The sequence below is a fragment of the Schistocerca nitens genome, chromosome 1, assembly GCF_023898315.1.
Source record: "Schistocerca nitens isolate TAMUIC-IGC-003100 chromosome 1, iqSchNite1.1, whole genome shotgun sequence".
NCBI classification, from domain to species: Eukaryota; Metazoa; Arthropoda; class Insecta; order Orthoptera; family Acrididae; genus Schistocerca; species Schistocerca nitens.
The window spans coordinates 721,529,854-721,549,304 of record NC_064614.1 but is presented as its reverse complement, the minus strand read 5'-3'; the positions used below and the strand labels follow the sequence as shown (position 1 = coordinate 721,549,304).

At 43.2% G+C, this 19,451-nt stretch overlaps 1 protein-coding gene across 1 annotated transcript in view; it reads right to left on the bottom strand.

Annotated features, from left to right (window-relative positions):
• LOC126236878 (zwei Ig domain protein zig-8-like) overlaps window positions 1–19,451 on the bottom strand; it is a 216,570-nt gene that overhangs the window by 81,643 nt on the left and 115,476 nt on the right. The window contains exon 2 of the mRNA XM_049946506.1: window positions 903–1,063. Coding sequence (XP_049802463.1) covers window positions 903–1,063 — 161 coding nt within the window. The remainder of the gene's footprint in view (window positions 1–902; window positions 1,064–19,451) is intronic.

Genomic DNA, 19,451 nt, shown 5'->3' with positions numbered 1-19,451 from the left:
TTATGTCACGTGATAAGGTCTATAGGCCATTCGCGGTGTAATAGATACAACGTTCTATGTCGACGCAACCAAAAGATACTGCCATTTAGGTCACATATTTTGATAATCGCAAAATGACTCCTGAAAACATATAGACTAGTCCTGTTAACCTAGAATCATGAAATTTGGTAAGAACGAGGCATTCGCAGAACAACCGAACGAAAAAAAACGAAAAATTTAAATTTGTAGTTATACTGCACGAAACAATATTCCTTTTTTCGTCAAATCTCAAATTAAAACAATTCAGGCTGACTGGGTCCTAATAATGAAAGTCAAATGACTTCATTGTTCGTATGACGTGTTCCAGAATGTAATCATCGTCAGATATCCAGGAGCGATTACTGCACGTATATATGGTGTTTCCAGTTGTATGAGAAACAAACTTTCAAGGACCAGTCAGCCTAATTACAGAACTACTGATAATTGAAATAATGTTCACCCGTCTCCTGCATGACATTATCTCACATTTATGTTATAGAAATTTTTTAAAAAGTTTGGAAAATCTTGGAGCGCCTGGGACTGATACGTTGGCAGTATCAGTGTCGATAGTAGGCAAAAATGTTAGAGATTCTCGATTCCGGGAATGAATGAACTGCCTGTACACACAATTTTGTGCGGAACCCTCAGTGCGTGAGTCGTACTCGCACCTGATCAGTTTCTTTTCCTTTGTTGCTGAATCAAACATGACTTAAGCAACCAGTTGGTTAGGGAACAAAAATATGCTATTTTGTCTGTAATTGGATGCCATGGTGTAGAGTCTACGATGATGTGTGTACAAGTACGTTTCCTAATGTGGCTGAACGCGGCATGTAAACTGAAGAGCAGTATGATTTTGGAATTTTCTGTGAGGTCGTCGTACTTACAGTGAGGTTCCCCAGGTTCTTGACGCGGCACCTCAGGAGTGCTGGTTTCCCGACCAGCCCTGTTACGTTACCCGGCACGCTGGTGTCGAACTGAGGACCTGACGCCACCTTTGGAAGCTCTTGAAGGAAGTCCGCGAAGTAGCGATGGTTGCTCCTACTTCCTGCAAATCAGACATGTGTAGTTAAAAACCGGTATGTGCTTTTTTTTCGGAAGCAGTCTCTTTTTCTGTAAAACTGAACTTTCTGTAGAGAACTACAATTGACGTCACACACAATTAGAATGCAAGACAGGAAGACCCAAAGAACCAATACTTACTGTTATCATAAATGAGTGAAAAGCATCAAGCACAAAGATACACTTTGTCTTCGAATTCAGTGCTACTGATGCCTTTGGGAAGTTACACATCGATGGCGGCAGATATCAAACGTAACACGTTGAGCCGTGGTAAAAATTGCTGTTTTGAAGAGCGCGCCGCAGCGCGTAGTGTGAAGCAGTCGCCCTCCGTTTCTGGCGGTGGCGCCGCTGTGGCAATCGCAGCTTTGGTGTCTCCCTCCGTTGGGAAGGGTTGCCTGTTCACGTGAATTTCAGGGGCGCCAGTCGGTCAGTTGGTCAGCTGGGTCAGTGGGGGCAGTCAGTATCTGTCTGTCGTCCGGAGAGCTAGTATGTGTTAGGCCGCCAGTCTGCTCGAGCTTGTTCAGGCAGTTGTCGTTGGCGGTTGGATCTATCGGTTGGTCGGTCGCGCACTGAGACACAAGATGACTTGTCCGTCTTGAGCGTCGGCGCATGTGAGGTCGCCACGCCAGTCCAGTGGGCCGCGCCTTATAGCGAGGGGTAGTGACTTAGCGGCCGACACGAGAGCAACAGGAGTCAACCCAAGACATCGGTCTGGCCGGTGCGAGCTGCGACGCCGTGAGACGGGAGATCGGCGCGCCTTCATGCCTCCGTTGAAGCGGCTGGCAGCGGACGGTTCAAGAGAGGGTTTTGGGGGTGCTGCGCCAGGTCTTCGCCAGACATCGCAGTTTATTAGAAGTGAAGTGATTGGTGATATGTTGTGTGATTTACTCATGTTAAATTCTACTTGTTTTCTTGGTCAGTCTCTCGTCCACTGTTTGTTCGTCAGTCTCTCGTCCGAATTTGTTAGGCAGTTAGTGTCTGTCTGTCTGTCTGTCAGTCTGCCATACGTTAATAGCTGCCTCTGTCGGATTCGATGCTAACGAATTTATTGATTGAAGCGTAACGGCCGAATTCCTGAAATATGTTTTTATCTTTCTTATCATCTTGAGAGGCGGTATATGTGTAATGTAGAGCATGTTTGGCCAACCTTGTATATTTTATGTAGGACTGCATTTCATGGGTTTTTATTTAAATGGTCATTTTAGTATATAAAGTTGCCACCCATCCACCATCGGAGTTTTTTTTTTTTTAATCAAGTGGCACCTTCGGTGGCAAGTTGATCTTTTGATGTTAGTGTTTTGTACCATTTCCATCCCTCCAACGGGGCGCATAGTTTATGTCCTTGTGTGAGTTGTTAAAATATTTTTAGTTTAAAGTACTCTGGTGTGTTGCAGATTTACACCAATGTAGTCTTTCAGAGGTTGTTGTGAGCGGTCGCTACTACGGCCGTGTCAAAAGGGAGCGGCAAGGTTCTCAGCCGGAAAGCTGATACTGTCAAAAAATTGTTCTTTCTGCCTCTGAATAAACTGAAACTTGATATCTAGAGGGTGCTTTCTGATTATAATTTCAAATCTGTTTAAAAAATTAAAATAAAAAAAGGCTTTTAGGAATAAAATTTCCATTTGTTGAAAGAAATTTGATTTGATTTCATCAGTTACCCACTGGCAACTACATCGACGCTCACATAGTGTGATTAAATGTGTTAATGATCTTGATGAATCGCTAGTACATAAAATAAATTTTTAAGAATAGGTTTTGATAGTAATTCCCGGTTCACACCTATTCAACATATACATTAGATATCTCTTTATCAGCACATACAGAGGGCGATGTATATTCTTCTCGCAATTGTGTCGTCAGCAGACTACCATCATGAACACTATTGCAGTTTACCCTCACTACGGTAATCACTAATGGTGTGATTGATTACTTAGTGCAGATAATTGCGAGAACGACCGCGCTATCAGCTTAACACCTCACGCATCCGAGCTGCTGACAGGAATAATATACAGAAGAATGGAAAAGAAAATGGAGAACCTGTTAGACGACCATCAGTCTGGCTTTAGGAAAGGTAAAGCAACCAGAGAGGTAATTCGACGTTGCGGTTGACAATGGAACCAAAACTAAAGAAAAATCAAGACACGTTCATAGGAATCGTTGACCTGGATATAGCGTTCACCAGTGTAAAGTGGTGCAACACGTTCGAAATTCTGAGAGAAACAGGAGTAAGGTACAGGGAAATACAGAAAATAAACAATATATACAAGAACCGATAGGAAACCGTAAGACTGAAAGACGAAGAATGAAATGCACGAATTAATGCGTTTTTAAGACAGTATTGTTCGAACTATATATCGAAGAAGGAATGACGGAAATTAAAGGGTGCTTCACGAGTGGCTTAACCGTAAGGGAGAAATTATGGCGATACGATTTGCCGACGACATTGCTTTTGTCAGTGAAAGTGACGAAGAATTATAGGATGTATTGAATGGACTGAAATTTCTGCTGACTGCACAAGAATTGAGAGTAAACAGAAGAACGACAAAAGTAATGAGAAGTAGCAGAAATTAAAACATTGTGTACCCAAACATTGAAATTGGTTGATCACGTAGTAGACGAAGTTAAGAAATTCTGCTGCATTCGAAGCAAAGTAACAGATGCCGGACGAAGCCGGGAGGACGTTTAAACAGACTAGCGCAAGCAAAGAGGGCATTCCTGGCCAAGAGGTGTACTTTAGTCAAACTGGGGTCTTAATCTCAGGAAGGTGCTTCTGAGAATGTACGTTTGGGGCCCAGAACTGTATGATATAAATCATAGTCAATGTTAAAATCGGAACAGAAGAGAATGGAAGCTTTTGAGACATAGTGTTGCAGAAGAGTGTTGAAAATTAGATGGAGTGATAATGAGTAAAGAGGATGGAGGATTTTCGCAGAATCTGCGAAGAAAGAAACATAAGGAAAACAGTGACAACAAGAAGCGACAATATGGAATGTGGTAAGACATCAAGGAATAACCTCCAAGATACTAGAGGGGGCTGTAGAGAGTAAACACTGTAGGGAAACACAGATATTGGAATACACACGGAAAATGACTAAGATCGTTAGGTTCAAATGCTGTTCTGAAATCAGGAGGTTGGTTCAGCAGATAAAGTAGTGGCGGGACGAATCAAACCAGTCATTAGTCTGATCACTGGAAAGAAGTTCTCACTACAGCGTTCTGGCAATTGCAATCAGTGTCAGGTTAGCGACCTGCCGAAATGTGGGAGTGCTTCTTGCTCAACAGCTACGATAGTCCATGCAGAGCGATGGCTTACTATATAATAACAACAATTCTTTCCATTAATAATTTTCTTCTATCCTGCACACCTGTGTAAGAATATTGATTCATCAACTTGTGACCAGAATTATTCGGAGCATGCTTAGGATTTCATATAAGGAAAAACCCGGACAATCGCGAGTAGAACTCACCCACCGAAGTTTCCGTACAAACTTCCTAATGTACACTGTTTGACGTAAAACTCGACCGGCGGCCGGCCGCTGCAGAGGCTAAGTCCGTGCCGATCGCGACATGGGACATATAAACTGACCAGCTCGCTAATTCTCTAAGTTTGGCTTTCTGCACAATCTGGCAACACTGTAGAGTGCGGCACTTCCTAGAGGAAGTCTTGTCCGATGTTAGAGAAAACAGAGTCTGCTTACGCCCGTGGTCTAGCGGTAGCACGCGTTCTTTCGTCTGTATGGAGCGAGACCAGCTCGAGTAAAACATTTTGATAGCCTCTTATGTCTAATGGTGAAGACGCGAATTTAATGGTAGCGCAGATTCAATCTATTTCACTTTCTGACACACCGATAACAAAATTTTATACAGTAACCTTTTTGCGTCAGATTTCTCGCAGACTGTCCTCCTCTGGACGCTGTATGCGGTACAGCTCCGGGATCCACTTGCTGGCTACCACCAGTGGCCGTGGCGACAGCAGCGGCGCTGCACTCCCCCGTTCTTTATCGAAAGCTCCTGCTACCGCTCATCGCTTTTGATACGAGGGCTATCCACAAAGTACATTACGTTTTCGTTTGTGTCTGTTAGGGGCGGGGCTAGCGCGGCCATCTTGGTTTCATGGCATTCCGCCGCTCAGTCGGCGTCCTGCCGTGCTAGTGAGAGGTTCGTGCTGTACTCCATTGAATTACTGTGACAGTTTGAAATGTCAGCATTAATTGAAAAAGCCGCGAAGTGTGAAGTGCGTGCTGTAATAATGTTTCTGACAGCAAAAAACTGTACACATATAGAAATCTAACGGCAGCTTTGTGAAGTGTACGGGGACAACATAATCACTGAAGGTGGAGTGCGTCAATGGGTCATAAAATTTAAAAATGGCCGAACTAACGTTCACGACGAAGAGCGAAGTGGAAGACCCAGCATAGTGACTGCCGAACTTGTGGAAAAAGTCGATGCCGCGGTCCGTGAAAACCGTAATTTCACAAGAACGGAACGCTCTATGAGTTTTCCACAAATTTCACAAAGTTTGCTGCCCGAAATCATTACCGAAAAGCTTGGTTACCACAAGTTTTGTGCAAGATGGATATAAAAAATCTTGACAGAGATTCACAAGTCAGCGAATGGCTGCAGCGTTAACGTTTTTGGACGCTTACGAGAAAGATGGCGACTCATTACTCGATCGCATCGTTACTGGTGACGAAACATGGGTTAAGTATGTCAACTGCGAGACAAAATTGCAGTCAGTGCAGTGAGGGCACACAAATTCCCCCAAAAAACCCAAGAAATGCGTGGAGACAATGTCGGCAAGGAAGGTGATGGCGACTGTCTTTTGGGACAGAAAAGGTTTGATTTTTGTGGATTTCCTGGAAAGAGGCACTACAATAAACTCTCAAAGTTATTGGCAAACTCTGGACAACCTCAGAAGAGCAATACAAAACAAGCGCAGGGGAAATTTGGACTCAAAGATATTGCTGATTCACGACAACGCCCGGGCCCACACGGCAAATGCCACTCGTGAAGTACTCGAATCCTTTAAGTGGAAGTTGTTTCCTCATCCGCCGTACAGTCCCGACCTGGCACCGAGCGACTTCCACTTATTCCCAACAATGAAGAAGTGGTTGGCTATGCAGCGTTTTGATGACGACGCACAAAATGGCTCTGAGCACTATGGGACTTAACATCTATGGTCATCAGTCCCATAGAACTTAGAACTACTTAAACCTAACTAACCTAAGGACATCACACAACACCCAGTCATCACGAGGCATAGAAAATCCCTGACCCCGCCGGGAATCGAACCCGGGAACTCGGGCGTGGGAAGCGAGAACGCTACCGCACGACCACGAGCTGACGACGCACAGCTTCAAGAAGAGGTAACCATGTGGTTGAAGGCGCTGGCGTCCGAATTTTACGACGAAGGAATTTCCAAGCCCGTCCATCCCTAATATAAGTGCCTTAATTGAAATGGCAACTATGTAGAGAAGTAGTATTTAAGTGTGGCTTTCATCTGTATATAATTTAAAAAATTCCAATACTTTTTTTATTTTTAATTCCAAAACGTAACGTACTTTGTGGATAACCCTCGTAATTTAAAACGTTTTATTATTATTAAATGTTGCCAAACAGAAAATTTCTACGGTTTCACTCATGCTCGAAAGCAACGGAGAATTACTGTATTACATTGGTCGGCAAGAGCTGAGTATGGCCTAAAATTAATTTTATAGACTGGTACGAAGGTGATAGTTAAGGTCATCAGACTTAAACCAGAAAAATTATCGTTTTTGAGGTTTCAGAGAACGGAAAGGAATTGCTAATGCTGGTGTCGGGAAAACTCTAAAGTTAAATGCTATTGCAAAAATTTACAGTAGAGAAAGAATATTAATCAACATGTTCACTTCATAAACAAACTCCTTACATCTTACACCTATATGACGAACGAAGCTCAAATTCGTATCGTTTCCGAAACTAGTTCACAGTGATGCACCTTGGCGTTTGCAAAGCAGACATCCGTGATATTAACATAATTTACTAAGTCGAAATTGCACCAAGATTTTTGTGTAAAGGCATTCCTCCGATTTCGTATTAGGAATTTTTACTAGCAGTTTGCAATTCCATTTATTAAAATGGAATATAAAAAAGGTTGTGTTCAGCGGCTTTCACAGAGATTGAAAAGGGAACCTCTGAGCTAACGACACACTGGCCGTAACAAGTGGTCTATATTCTTTGCCATATTGCCTGAGCCTCAAAACGCAATAGGTGTTATTTATGTGAAGAACGCCGTTCTTGGACTCCAGAAATTAATTACACTTTCTAAGTGTCTCATCTTGGATTATATGGTATGAGTCTTCGGTGTGAAAAACCAATGCCAAGTGAATTTTCCGAGGTAATGCTGGGCTTCACCCGGAAGTAAATGCACTATCACAGTGTTGACAAATATTTGCTACGACGCTTCCTATTCTCAGCTCTCTTACGAGGCAGCTCTTCAGCATATCGTCCGACACGATTCTTCAGAGGGGAGACGTGAGGGCACATTTGGTTTTTATACGGCGTTCTCTCCTTATAGTTTCTCACGTCTCCTTCTGGACTATGTATACATTTGAGGCATTCAATCATCGTTAATCCAGAATGATACAAGTTTCAGTTACCCGCGTGGGAGAAGGCTGTTGACAACCGACATTATATCATTTCAACGTAGGAAATCAAAACGGATGATTTAGTGTTTCTCATTCAGCATAAAGCAAGTGAAATAATTTTCCGCAACGTTCATAATCATCTCAAACTACAGACGAAGTAAAAATACATCTTAAGCTTATTTGAATTGAATATAATGTGAGATATCAAACGCTTTGCACCTCGATGTCGAATAAGTCCACGTGCAATCTTTTGCAGCATACATATAGAATATCATGATTACCTCGAGAATGAAGGAATATGTTGGTAGGGAAGGAAGCAGAAAGAGACACAGTCAACAAATATTCGATTCCTCATGGTATTTGTCCGTAGCTCGTGGACTCGCGGTAGCGTTCCCGCTTCCCGAGCACGGTGTCCCGGGTTCGATTACCGACGGGGTCAGGGATTTTTCCGGCCTCGAGATGACTGGGTGTTATTGTGTCGTCTTCATAATCGTTTATCCCCATTACGGTCGGAGGAAGGCAATGGCAAACCACCTCCACTAGGACCTTGGCTAGTAAGGCGGAGCGGGTCTCCCGCGTCGCTCCCCTACGCTCTGTATGGGAATCATCGTCATCATCATCATCATCATCATCATCATCATCATGGTATTCATTTCATTTGAGATTTAAGAAGAGGTAAAGCGGGATATTACTTTCGCTAACACGAAAAATATGCGCAGATATGGATAATAAGGAAGTCTGCGTCATCATACGTGTCCTCCTTGAAATCTGTAAGCTCTATTATATACTAAGTAGATTGACCATTGCCGGCCGAAGTGGCCGTGCGGTTAAAGGCGCTGCAGTCTGGAACCGCAAGACCGCTACGGTCGCAGGTTCGAATCCTGCCTCGGGCATGGATGTTTGTGATGTCCTTAGGTTAGTTAGGTTTAACTAGTTCTAAGTTCTAGGGGACTAATGACCTCAGCAGTTGAGTCCCATAGTGCTCAGAACCATTTGAACCATTTTGAAGATTGACCATTGTTTCCATAATGTTACCCTCTCAGTTGGCACCTAAATGATCAATAGATTCCAAATGCATGTCTCTGAATGAAAGTAGTTGTTCGAACTTTTCCTGCATTGTATTTTGTTCTTTTTGTCTTGTAATTCATGAAGCAGACCAATGTGCCTCAAACCCCCTCCCCCCTCGAGGGTTAGGTCACAAAACAAAAACGTTTTTTATCCAATGGCATAATTTATTCAGACAGTATCAGCACAAAACTATCAAACGAAGTCTTCCATTTACAGTTGCAACACTCTAACCAGCAGCTGACCCAAGTGTGATCCACGGTCATGGTCTGAAATTAGCAGCTCTCTGCTACTGTGGCAAAGTCCGTACTACATTTTCCATCCCGCAGCACCAGTTTATCTCTTAACTCTGTGTTAAGTCAACGGGAGTAGTTGCCGAGTTGTGCCAGCGTATCTTTCCTCCCATTGTCAACTTTATGTAACTAACTATTCCAGTAGCGTTGATCACGAAGTGCCGAAGTAAATGTCTGTATTCTGCATGACGTAACATTCAGTATTCCCATATTTCATAGCCACTCTTCATGTGCATCGATACCAATAAGTTTTGTATTTCATAACCGGAACTATCTGCATTAACCGTCATCAGAGCACTGTCAGGGTCAGAATGCAGCAATGCCTTGGTAGCTACTTGGGGACCTGCTTGAGTCGTGTTCTAAGGAAAGCGTAGTTGTTGGTTCACATTATATTATTCTAGCTAGAAGTACCGAATTTTGCATTTTCTCTGCAAACATTCAGAACTAAATTCAGTAATAAAGTGCTAAGAAAATATTTGCATTGTGGCAACTCAACGATCAACCTATTTTTATAGATTTTTTTAACAGCCATTCTCGTTCTGCATTGTAATAAACTTCACTAATTATTTGCTCGATATTATTACGATTATTATTGTTATTCTCTCACTCGTAAGAGATTTCACATCCCTATTAGGTATCGATGCACATGAAGAGTGGCTATGAAAGATGCAGAATACGCCGCGCGGGATTAGCCGAGCGGTCTACGGGCGCTGCAATCATGGACTGTGCGGCTGGTCCCAGCGGAGGTTCGAGTCCTCCCTCGGGCATGGGTGTGTGTGTTTATCCTTAGGTTAGTTAGGTTTAAGTAGTTCTAAGTTCTAGGGGACTGATGACCTCAGATGTTAAGTCCCATAGTGCTCAGAGCCATTTGAACCATGGGCATTGATACTGCCCACAGTGTTGTATTCCAGGACTTGCTGCCAGCAGGCCCTTCTTCAGAAGTGGTCTTTTGTATTTTCGAATCGATGCTCAAATGAATTGATGCTCTACATCAAGTCAGAGCTTTATGGTTGTCTAACTGACGGTGTGACTAACACACGATATAACGCTTTAGGAAATCTCTAAGGTAGGAATCAATGAGAAAAGTTCGAAAACATTTCAGTGCGTCATCAAGGAATGGACTGAAATTAAAATTAGTGATGGTCGCAAGCGAAACGCTACCTAACGTGACTAGGTATTTTATCAATTTCACGCTGGAAATAATTTAGGTTACGTAGAGTGTAAGCTTAGGGACTGATGACCTTAGCAGTTAAGTCCGATAAGATTTCACACACATTTGAACATTTTTGCGGAATACACTCCTTTACTTCGGCACCTCGTGATCAACGCTACAGGAGAAGTGAGATATATGAAGTTAACAATGGGAGGACAGATACGCTGGCACAACTCTGCAACTACTCCCTTTGACTTAACAAAGTGTTACCAGATAAACTGGTGCTGCGGGATGGAAAATGTAGTACGGACTTTGCCACAGTAGCAGAGAGCTGCTAATTTCAGACCATGACCGTGGATCACACTTGGGTCAGCTGCTGGTTAGAGTGTTGCAACTGTAAATGGAAGACTTTGTTTGATAGTTTTGTGCTGATGCTGTCTGAATAAATTATGCCACTGGATAAAAAACGTTTTTGTTTTGTGACCTAACCCTCGATGGGGGAGGGGGTTTGAGGCACATTGGTCTGCTTCATGAATTACAAGACAAAAAGAACAAAATACAATGCAGGAAAAGTTCGAACAACTACTTTCATTCAGAGACATGCATTTGGAATCTATTGATCATTTAGATGCCAACTAAGAGGGTAACATTATGGAAACAATGGTCAATCTACTTAGTATATAATAGAGCTTACAGATTTCAAGGAGGACACGTATGATGACGCAGACTTCCTCATTATCCACATGTGCGGCATACCTTTCGTGTTATCGAAAGTAATATCCCGCTTTACCTCTTCTTAAATCACAGATGAAATGAATACCATGAGGAATCGAATATTTGTTGACTGTGTCTCTTTCTGCTTCTATCCCTGCCAACATAGTTCTTCATTCTCGAGGTAATCATGATATTCTATAAGTATGCTGCAGAAGATTGCACGTGAACACATTCGACATCGAGGTGCAAAGCGTTTGTTATCTCACATTATATTCAATTCAAATAAGCTTAAGATGCATTTTTACTTCGTCTGCAGTTTGAGATGATTATGAACGTTACGGAAATTTGTTTCACTTGCTTTATGCTGAATGAGAAACACTAAATCATCCGTTTTGATTTTCTACGTTGAAATGATATAATGTCGGTTGTCAACAGCCTTCTCCCACGCCGGTAGCTGAAACTTGTATCATTCTGGATTAACGATGATTGAATGCCTCAAATGTATACATAGTCGAGAAGGAGACGTGAGAAACTATAAGGAGAGAACGCCGTATAAAAACCAAACGTGCGCTCACGTCTCCCCTCTGAAGAACCGTATCGGACTATCACAAGCATATCGCTGAAGAGCTGCCTCGTAAGAGAGCTGAGAATAGGACGCTTCGTAGCAAATATTTGTCAACACTGTGATAGTGCATTTACTTCCGGGTGAAGTCCGGCATTACCTCGCTAAATTCACTTGGCATTGGTTTTTCACACCGAAGACGCATACGATATTATCCACTGTAAGACGAGACACTTAGAAAGTATATTTAATTTCTGGACCCCAAGAACGACGTTCGTCACATAAGTAACATCTGTTTGTGTGTTTAATGTTGCGCTGTGAGGCTCAGGCAACATGGCAAAGACTATAGTCGGTGTGTTGCCGCGAGTGTGTCGTTAGCCCAGTGGTTCCCTTATGCGTTGCGATGATAGTGCTATATGAGATGGCAGTTCCTGTCTCGGAGAAAGCCGCAGTGCACAACCTTTTTATATTCCATTTTAATTAATGGAGTTGCAAACTTTCTTACACGAAATCTGAGGAATGCGTTTACACACAAATCTTCGTGCAGTTTCGACTTAGTAAATTATGTTAATATCACGGATGTCTATTTTGCAAATGCCAAGGTGCTTACTGTAAACTAGTTTCGGAAAAGTTTCAAACCGACTGTGAACGATACGAATTTGAGCTTTGTTCGTCATATAGGTCTAACATGTCAGGAGGTTGTTTATGAAGTGAACATGTTGATTAATATACTTCCACTCCTCTAAATTGTTGCAATAGCATTTAACTGTAGAGTTGTCTTGTGACAGCCAGAGCGAGAGCACCAGCAGCAGCGAGTACTGTTTGTATAAAGCGTTTATTTTGCATTTTGTTTACGACCTTCCACTAAGGGAGGGATTCTATTTGTGTACTATAGCACCAGCAGCAGCGAGTACTGTTTGTATAAAGCGTTTATTTTGCATTTTGTTTACGACCTTCCACTAAGGAAGGGATTCTATTTGTGTTTATCTGCTCTGCATAGAAACTAACAGTTCTTGATCGTTAGGAGAGAAATTTATTTTGTACTTATTTGCTGCGCTTAGCTTTTAAATAGTTTTTCTGGGGAAACCTAGCGTAGTTTTCGCGTCTCGTATTTCAGTGAGTGTTTCTTGATTATCAGAGTAGCTCATCAGAAGATTATCTTGGGAATTTGTCACCGTATAGAGTAGGGTAAACATAGTCATGTGTAGGGACTGTGGTTGTTGTGAGCGGACGCAAGGAGAATTGGCCACTCTTCGGGGGCAGGTGGAGGCTCTGTGTGTTAGGCTCATCGATCTCGAGGCGCAGGCGTCGGCTCGTAGTGGCGTTGGGGCAACTGTGGTGAGACCTATGCCTACTTCGGTGGCCTTGGAATCACATGGAACCCCTGATGTCGCTGCGTCTTCCGGCAGTGAGCATCTTACCGGTCAGCCATCACTCCAGGGTGAATGGCGGACAGTGGTGGGCTCGCGCGTGCCTGGCCGAAAGGCGAAGGTGGGATCTGGCCGCGTGGCAGCTGCCTTACCCCTTTCCAACAGGTACGGGGTGCTTCCTAGTGGTGATGACATCGTTTCCGAGCCACCACAGGATGCCTCGCCTGTTGGGCCAGTGGCCGATTCTCCGGCAAGGTCCCGACAGTCACAGAGGGCGGGCCTATTAGTTATAGGGAGCTCCAACGTTAGGCGGGTTATGGAGCCCCTCAGGAAAATAGCGGGTAGGTCGGGGAAGAATGCCAGTGTGCACTCGGTGTGCTTGCCGGGGGGTCTCGTCCGTAATGTGGAGGAGGCCCTTCCGGCAGCTATTGAACGCACTGGGTGTGACCGGCTGCAGATAGTAGCACATGTCGGAACGAATGACGCCTGCCGCTTGGGTTCTGAGGCCATCCTTGGTTCCTTCCGGCGGCTGGCTGATTTGGTGAAGACAACCAGCATCGCACGCGGAGTGCAAGCTGAGCTTAATATCTGCAGCATAGTGCCCAGAGTCGATCGCGGTCCTCTGGTTTGGAGCCGTGTGGAGGGTCTAAACCAGAGGCTCAGACGACTCTGCGACTATAATGGTTGCAAATTCATCGACCTCCGTTATTGGGTGGAGAACTGTAGGGCCCCCCTAGACAGGTCAGGCGTGCACTACACACCGGAAGCAGCTACTAGGGTAGCAGAGTACGTGTGGCGTGCACACGGGGGTTTTTTAGGTTAGAGGGACCCCCCCCCCCCTTGGGCGAAACGATAAAATACCTGACGGCTTACCAGAGAGAACATTATCATCGTTGATAAAGAACGTCCGTCCTCAGAGACCAAAAACAGGAAAAGTTAACGTAATATTGGTAAACTGCAGGAGTATCCAGGGCAAGGTTCCTGAATTAGTATCTCTTATTGAAGGAAATAATGCGCATATAGTATTAGGAACGGAAAGTTGGTTAAAACCGGAAGTGAACAGTAACGAAATCCTAGACACAGAATGGAATATATACCGCAAGGATAGGATAAACGCCAATGGTGGAGGAGTATTTATAGCAGTAAAGAATTCAATAATATCCAGTGAAGTTATTAGCGAATGCGAATGTGAAATAATCTGGGTTAAGTTAAGTATCAAAGGTGGGTCAGATATGATAGTCGGATGCTTCTATAGACCACGTGCATCAGCAACCGTAGTAGTTGAGCGCCTCAGAGAGAACCTGCAGAACGTCGTGAAGAAGTTTCGTGATCATACTATTGTAATAGGGGGAGACTTCAATCTACCAGGTATAGAATGGGATAGTCACACAATCAGAACTGGAGCCAGGGACAGAGACTCTTGTGACATTATCCTGACTGCCTTATCCGAGAATTACTTCGAGCAGATAGTTAGAGAACTAACTCGTGAAGCTAACGTTTTAGACCTCATAGCAACAAATAGACCGGAACTTTTCGACTCCGTGAATGTAGAAGAGGGTATCAGTGATCATAAGTCAGTGGTTGCATCAATGACTACAAGTGTAATAAGAAATGCCAAGAAAGGAAGGAAAATATATTTGCTTAACAAGAGTGATAGGGCACAAATCGCAGAATATCTGAGTGACCACCATCAAACGTTCATTTCTGAGGAAGAGGATGTGGAACAAAAATGGAAAAAATTCAGAAACATCGTCCAGTACGCCTTAGATAAGTTCGTACCGACTAAGGTCCAAAGCGAGGGGAAAGATCCACCGTGGTATAACAATCATGTACGAAAGGTACTACGGAAACAAAGAAAGCTTCATCATAAGTTTAAGAGTAGTCGAATCATAGCTGATAAGGAAAAGCTGAACGAAGCGAAAAAGAGCGCAAAGAGAGCAATGAGAAAAGCATTCAACGAATTCGAACATAAAACATTGGCAAACAATCTAAACAAGAACCCTAAAAAGTTTTGGTCATATGTAAAATCGGTAAGCGGATCTAAATCCCCTATTCAGTCACTCGTTGACCACGATGGCACCGAAACAGAGGACGACCGAAGAAAGGCAGAAATACTGAATTCAGTGTTCCGAAACTGTTTCACTGCGGAAAATCGTAACACGGTCCCTGACTTCAGCCGTCGCACGGACGCCAAAATGGAAAATATTGAAATAAACGATATCGGAATTGAAAAACAACTGCTATCACTTACTAGCGGAAAAGCATCCGGACCAGACGAGATACCCTTAAGATTCTACAGTGATTATGCTAAAGAACTTGCCCCCTTTCTATCAGCAATTTATCGTAGATCTCTGGAAGAACGTAAAGTACCTAGCGACTGGAAGAAAGCGCAGGTCGTTCCCATTTTCAAGAAGGGTCATAAATCAGAAGCGAATAATTATAGGCCTATTTCGCTTACGTCAATCTGTTGTAGAATAATGGAACATGTTTTGTGCTCTCGTATTATGACGTTCTTAGATAATACAAATCTCCTTCATCATAACCAACATGGATTCCGCAAACAGAGATCATGTGAAACTCAGCTCGCCCTATTTGCCCAAGAAATTCACAGTGCCGTAGACACTGGCGAGCAGATTGATGCCGTATTCCTGGACTTCAGGAAGGCATTTGATACGGTTCCGCACTTACGTTTAGTGAAAAAAAATACGAGCTTACGGAATATCGGACCAGGTTTGTGATTGGATTCAGGATTTCCTAGAAGAAAGAACACAACATGTCATTCTTAACGGTTCAAAATCTGCAGATGTAGAGGTAATTTCGGGAGTACCGCAAGGAAGCGTGATAGGACCTTTATTGTTTACAATATACATAAATGACTTAGTTGACAACATCGGTAGCTCCGTGAGGCTATTTGCAGATGACACGGTTGTCTACAAGAAAGTAGCAACATCAGAAGACTCGTACGTACTCCAGGAAGACCTGCAGAGGATTAGTGAATGGTGCGACAGCTGGCAGCTTTCCCTAAACGTAGATAAATGTAATATAATGCGCATACATAGGGGCAGAAATCCATTCCAGTACGATTATGCCATAGGTGGTAAATCACTGGAAGCGGTAACGACCGTAAAATACTTAGGAGTTACTATCCGGAGCGATCTGAAGTGGAATGATCACATAAAACAAATAGTGGGAAAAGCAGGCGCCAGGTTGAGATTCATAGGAAGAATTCTAAGAAAATGTGACTCATCGACGAAAGAAGTAGCTTACAAATCGCTTGTTCGTCCGATTCTTGAGTATTGCTCATCAGTATGGGACCCTTACCAGGTTGGATTAATAGAAGAGATAGACATGATCCAGCGAAAAGCAGCGCGATTCGTCATGGGGACATTTAGTCAGCGCGAGAGCGTTACGGAGATGCTGAACAAGCTCCAGTGGCGGACACTTCAAGAAAGGCGTTACGCAATACGGAGAGGTTTATTATCGAAATTACGAGAGAGCACATTCCGGGAAGAGATGGGCAACATATTACTACCGCCCACATATATCTCGCGTAATGATCACAACGAAAAGATCCGAGAAATTAGAGCAAATACGGAGACTTACAAGCAGTCGTTCTTCCCACGCACAATTCGTGAATGGAACAGGGAAGGGGGGATCAGATAGTGGTACAATAAGTACCCTCCGCCACACACCGTAAGGTGGCTCGCGGAGTATAGATGTAGATGTAGACACCGGCGTTAGCAATTCCTTTCCGTTCTCTGAAACTTCAAAAAGAATAACTCTTTCTGGTTTCAATCTGATGACGTTAACTATCACTTCAGATCAACGTTATATGCTTCATGAATCCATACATCGAACTCGAAATATGCAGTGTTCCTGCACTGCTGCAGAGCATGCGTTGCAAGGTATTCACATAGTTTATCGCGTAGAGTTACCACAAGGAATAAAACAGGAACTGTAATACAATTCACACCAAAGACGCTCACTCTGCCTTGACGAAAATATTCGAATATTGGCCAAAAGTTGCACAAATAATTCATCGAATGTAGTGTGTTGGTTCAATTTCGTCCCAGTCTATAAAATTAATTTCGGGACAGACTCAGCTCTTGCCGATTAATGTAATACAGAACCTCAGTTGCTTTAGAGCATGAATGGAAATCGCAGAAATTTCCTGTTGAGCAACATTTAATAATAATAAAGCGTTTTAAATTATCAAAAGCGATGAGCGGTAGCAGGCGCTTTCGATAAAGAACGGGGGAGTGCAGCGCCGCTGCTGTCGCCACGGCCACTGCTTGTAGCCAGCAAGTGGATCCCGGAGCTGTACCGCATACGGCGTCCCGAGGAGGACAGTCTGCGAAAAATCTGACGCAAAATGGTTACTGTATAAAATTTTGTTATCGTTGTGTCAGAAAGTGAAATAGATTGAATCTGCGCTACCATTACCATTCACGTCTTCACCTTTAAGACAGAAGAGGCTATAAAAATGTGTAACTCCACATGGCCTCGATCCACAGACATTGTAGAGAGAAAGAACGCATGCTACCACCTTTTTTTAAAATCTCATTTTGTTCGTTTTTTTGTTCGTTGTATCTGCTCTGGGCGGACGTCGAAAGACACCGATTTTAGTTCGTTGTTGATCCATTAACTCAGTTTTTTTATTACAGAGGGCAGCTAGCCCTCTGACCGAACACCCTGAGCTACCGTGCCGGCACCACTAGACCACGGGCGTACACAGACTACGTTTTCTCTAACACCGTACAAGACTTCCTCCAGGAAGTGCCGCAGTCTACAGTATTGCCAGATTGTGCAGATAGCCGGACTTACAGAATTGGCGAGTTGGTCATTTTATTTGTCCCATGTCGCGATCGGCACGGACTTGGCCTCTGAAGCGGCCGGCCGCCGGTCAAGTTTTATCTCAAAGAATTGTACATAGACAGTTCATGCATCCCGGGAATCGAGAATGTAAACGACTTTTTGCGTGTTATCGCTGTCTATACAGGCAAGACATCAAAATATCCTACCTAAATGGCTGTAGCTTTTGGTTGTTGACGTAGAAGTTTAAATTTATTGCAGCGCAAAGGAACCGTAGACTTTGAAACGTGACATAAATTTCATCCTCATATGTCTAGCCGTTGCTGAAAATAATGGGTGTTAACAAGACGGACATATATATTATTAGATATACAATGAGAAAAAATTATTTTTCTCGTGTGGTTTTATTGCATATTGAAAATTGTAAAATTTTTTTGGCCTTACTTGTACCGCGAAATCCTGCTTCTTGAGCAATTTCATGATTCTAGGTCAACTAGGAGTACCGCATAGAATCTGATGTGTGGACTTCCGAGTATCAAATTATGCGACATCAATGGCAATATCTTTCGACAGCGTCGATTTAAGAGGTTAAATATCAAAGAGACTGTAGAGCTTCGTATGTCACAAAAATTTCAACTTAGTATGTCTATCCGTTTGAGACAGGAAGGGATTTTAACCGACAATCACATACACAGACAGATTACAAATGTAGTAGTAGTAGTGGTGGTAGTAGTAATAGTAGCTTTATTATTCTGTAGATCTCTTTTTACAAGAATATAAGACATGTGCTCCCTGCCGCCGTTGGATAAGCAGCTGCAGCAGCAAGTCGTATACTCCTAGCTCACTCATTTGTTACATAGTTTAATTCTTAATTTCTTTGCGTGTTTTTGGATACTTGCATTGATTAATTCATAAATTTCGGGCGTATTATAGTATTTGAGAGTTGTAGCATCGCGTTTTAGTACCTGAATAGTGTAAATCCGCGTAGTCGTTTGTCTTCTGTTTTTGTTTTGAACGGCCAGTGTCGGTTGGTCACAGTCAGTGTGCTCCTTGCCACCGTTGGATAAGCAGCTGCAGCAGCAAGTCGTATACTCCTAGCTCACTCATTTGTTACATAGTTTAAATCTTAATATCTTTGCGTGTTTTTGGTACTTGCATTGTTTAATTCATAAATTTCGGGCGTATTATAGTATTTGAGAGTTGTAGCATCGCGTTTTAGTACCTGAATAGTGTAAATTCGCGTAGTCGTTTGTCTTCTGTTTTTGTTTTGAACGGCCAGTGTCGGTTGGTCACAGTCAGTGTGCTCCTTGCCGCCGTTGGATAAGCAGCTGCAGCAGCAAGTCGTATACTCCTAGCTCACTCATTTGTTACATAGTTTAATTCTTAATTTCTTTGCGTGTTTTTGGTACTTGCATTGTTTAATTCATAAATTTCGGGCGTATTATAGTATTTGAGAGTTGTAGCATCGCGTTTTAGTACCTGAATAGTGTAAAATTGCGTAGTCTCCTTCCGCCGCCGAGCAGTGTGTCAGCAGTGCGCAAGTAGCAGCATTACTGCATTTACTAGGCAATCTTGTATTTTAATAACCGTTTAAATTTTGTCGATTTGTTTGCGCTCTCTGTAGATTAGTTCAGACGTTCTTTGCACAACAGTTTTTAGCATGGATAGGGACTGCAACTGCTGTGTTCGGATGCAGGCTGAGTTGGCATCACTTCGCTCCCAGCTTCAGGCAGTGTTGGCTTCGGTCACACAGCTTGAGGCTGTTGCCAATGGGCAACA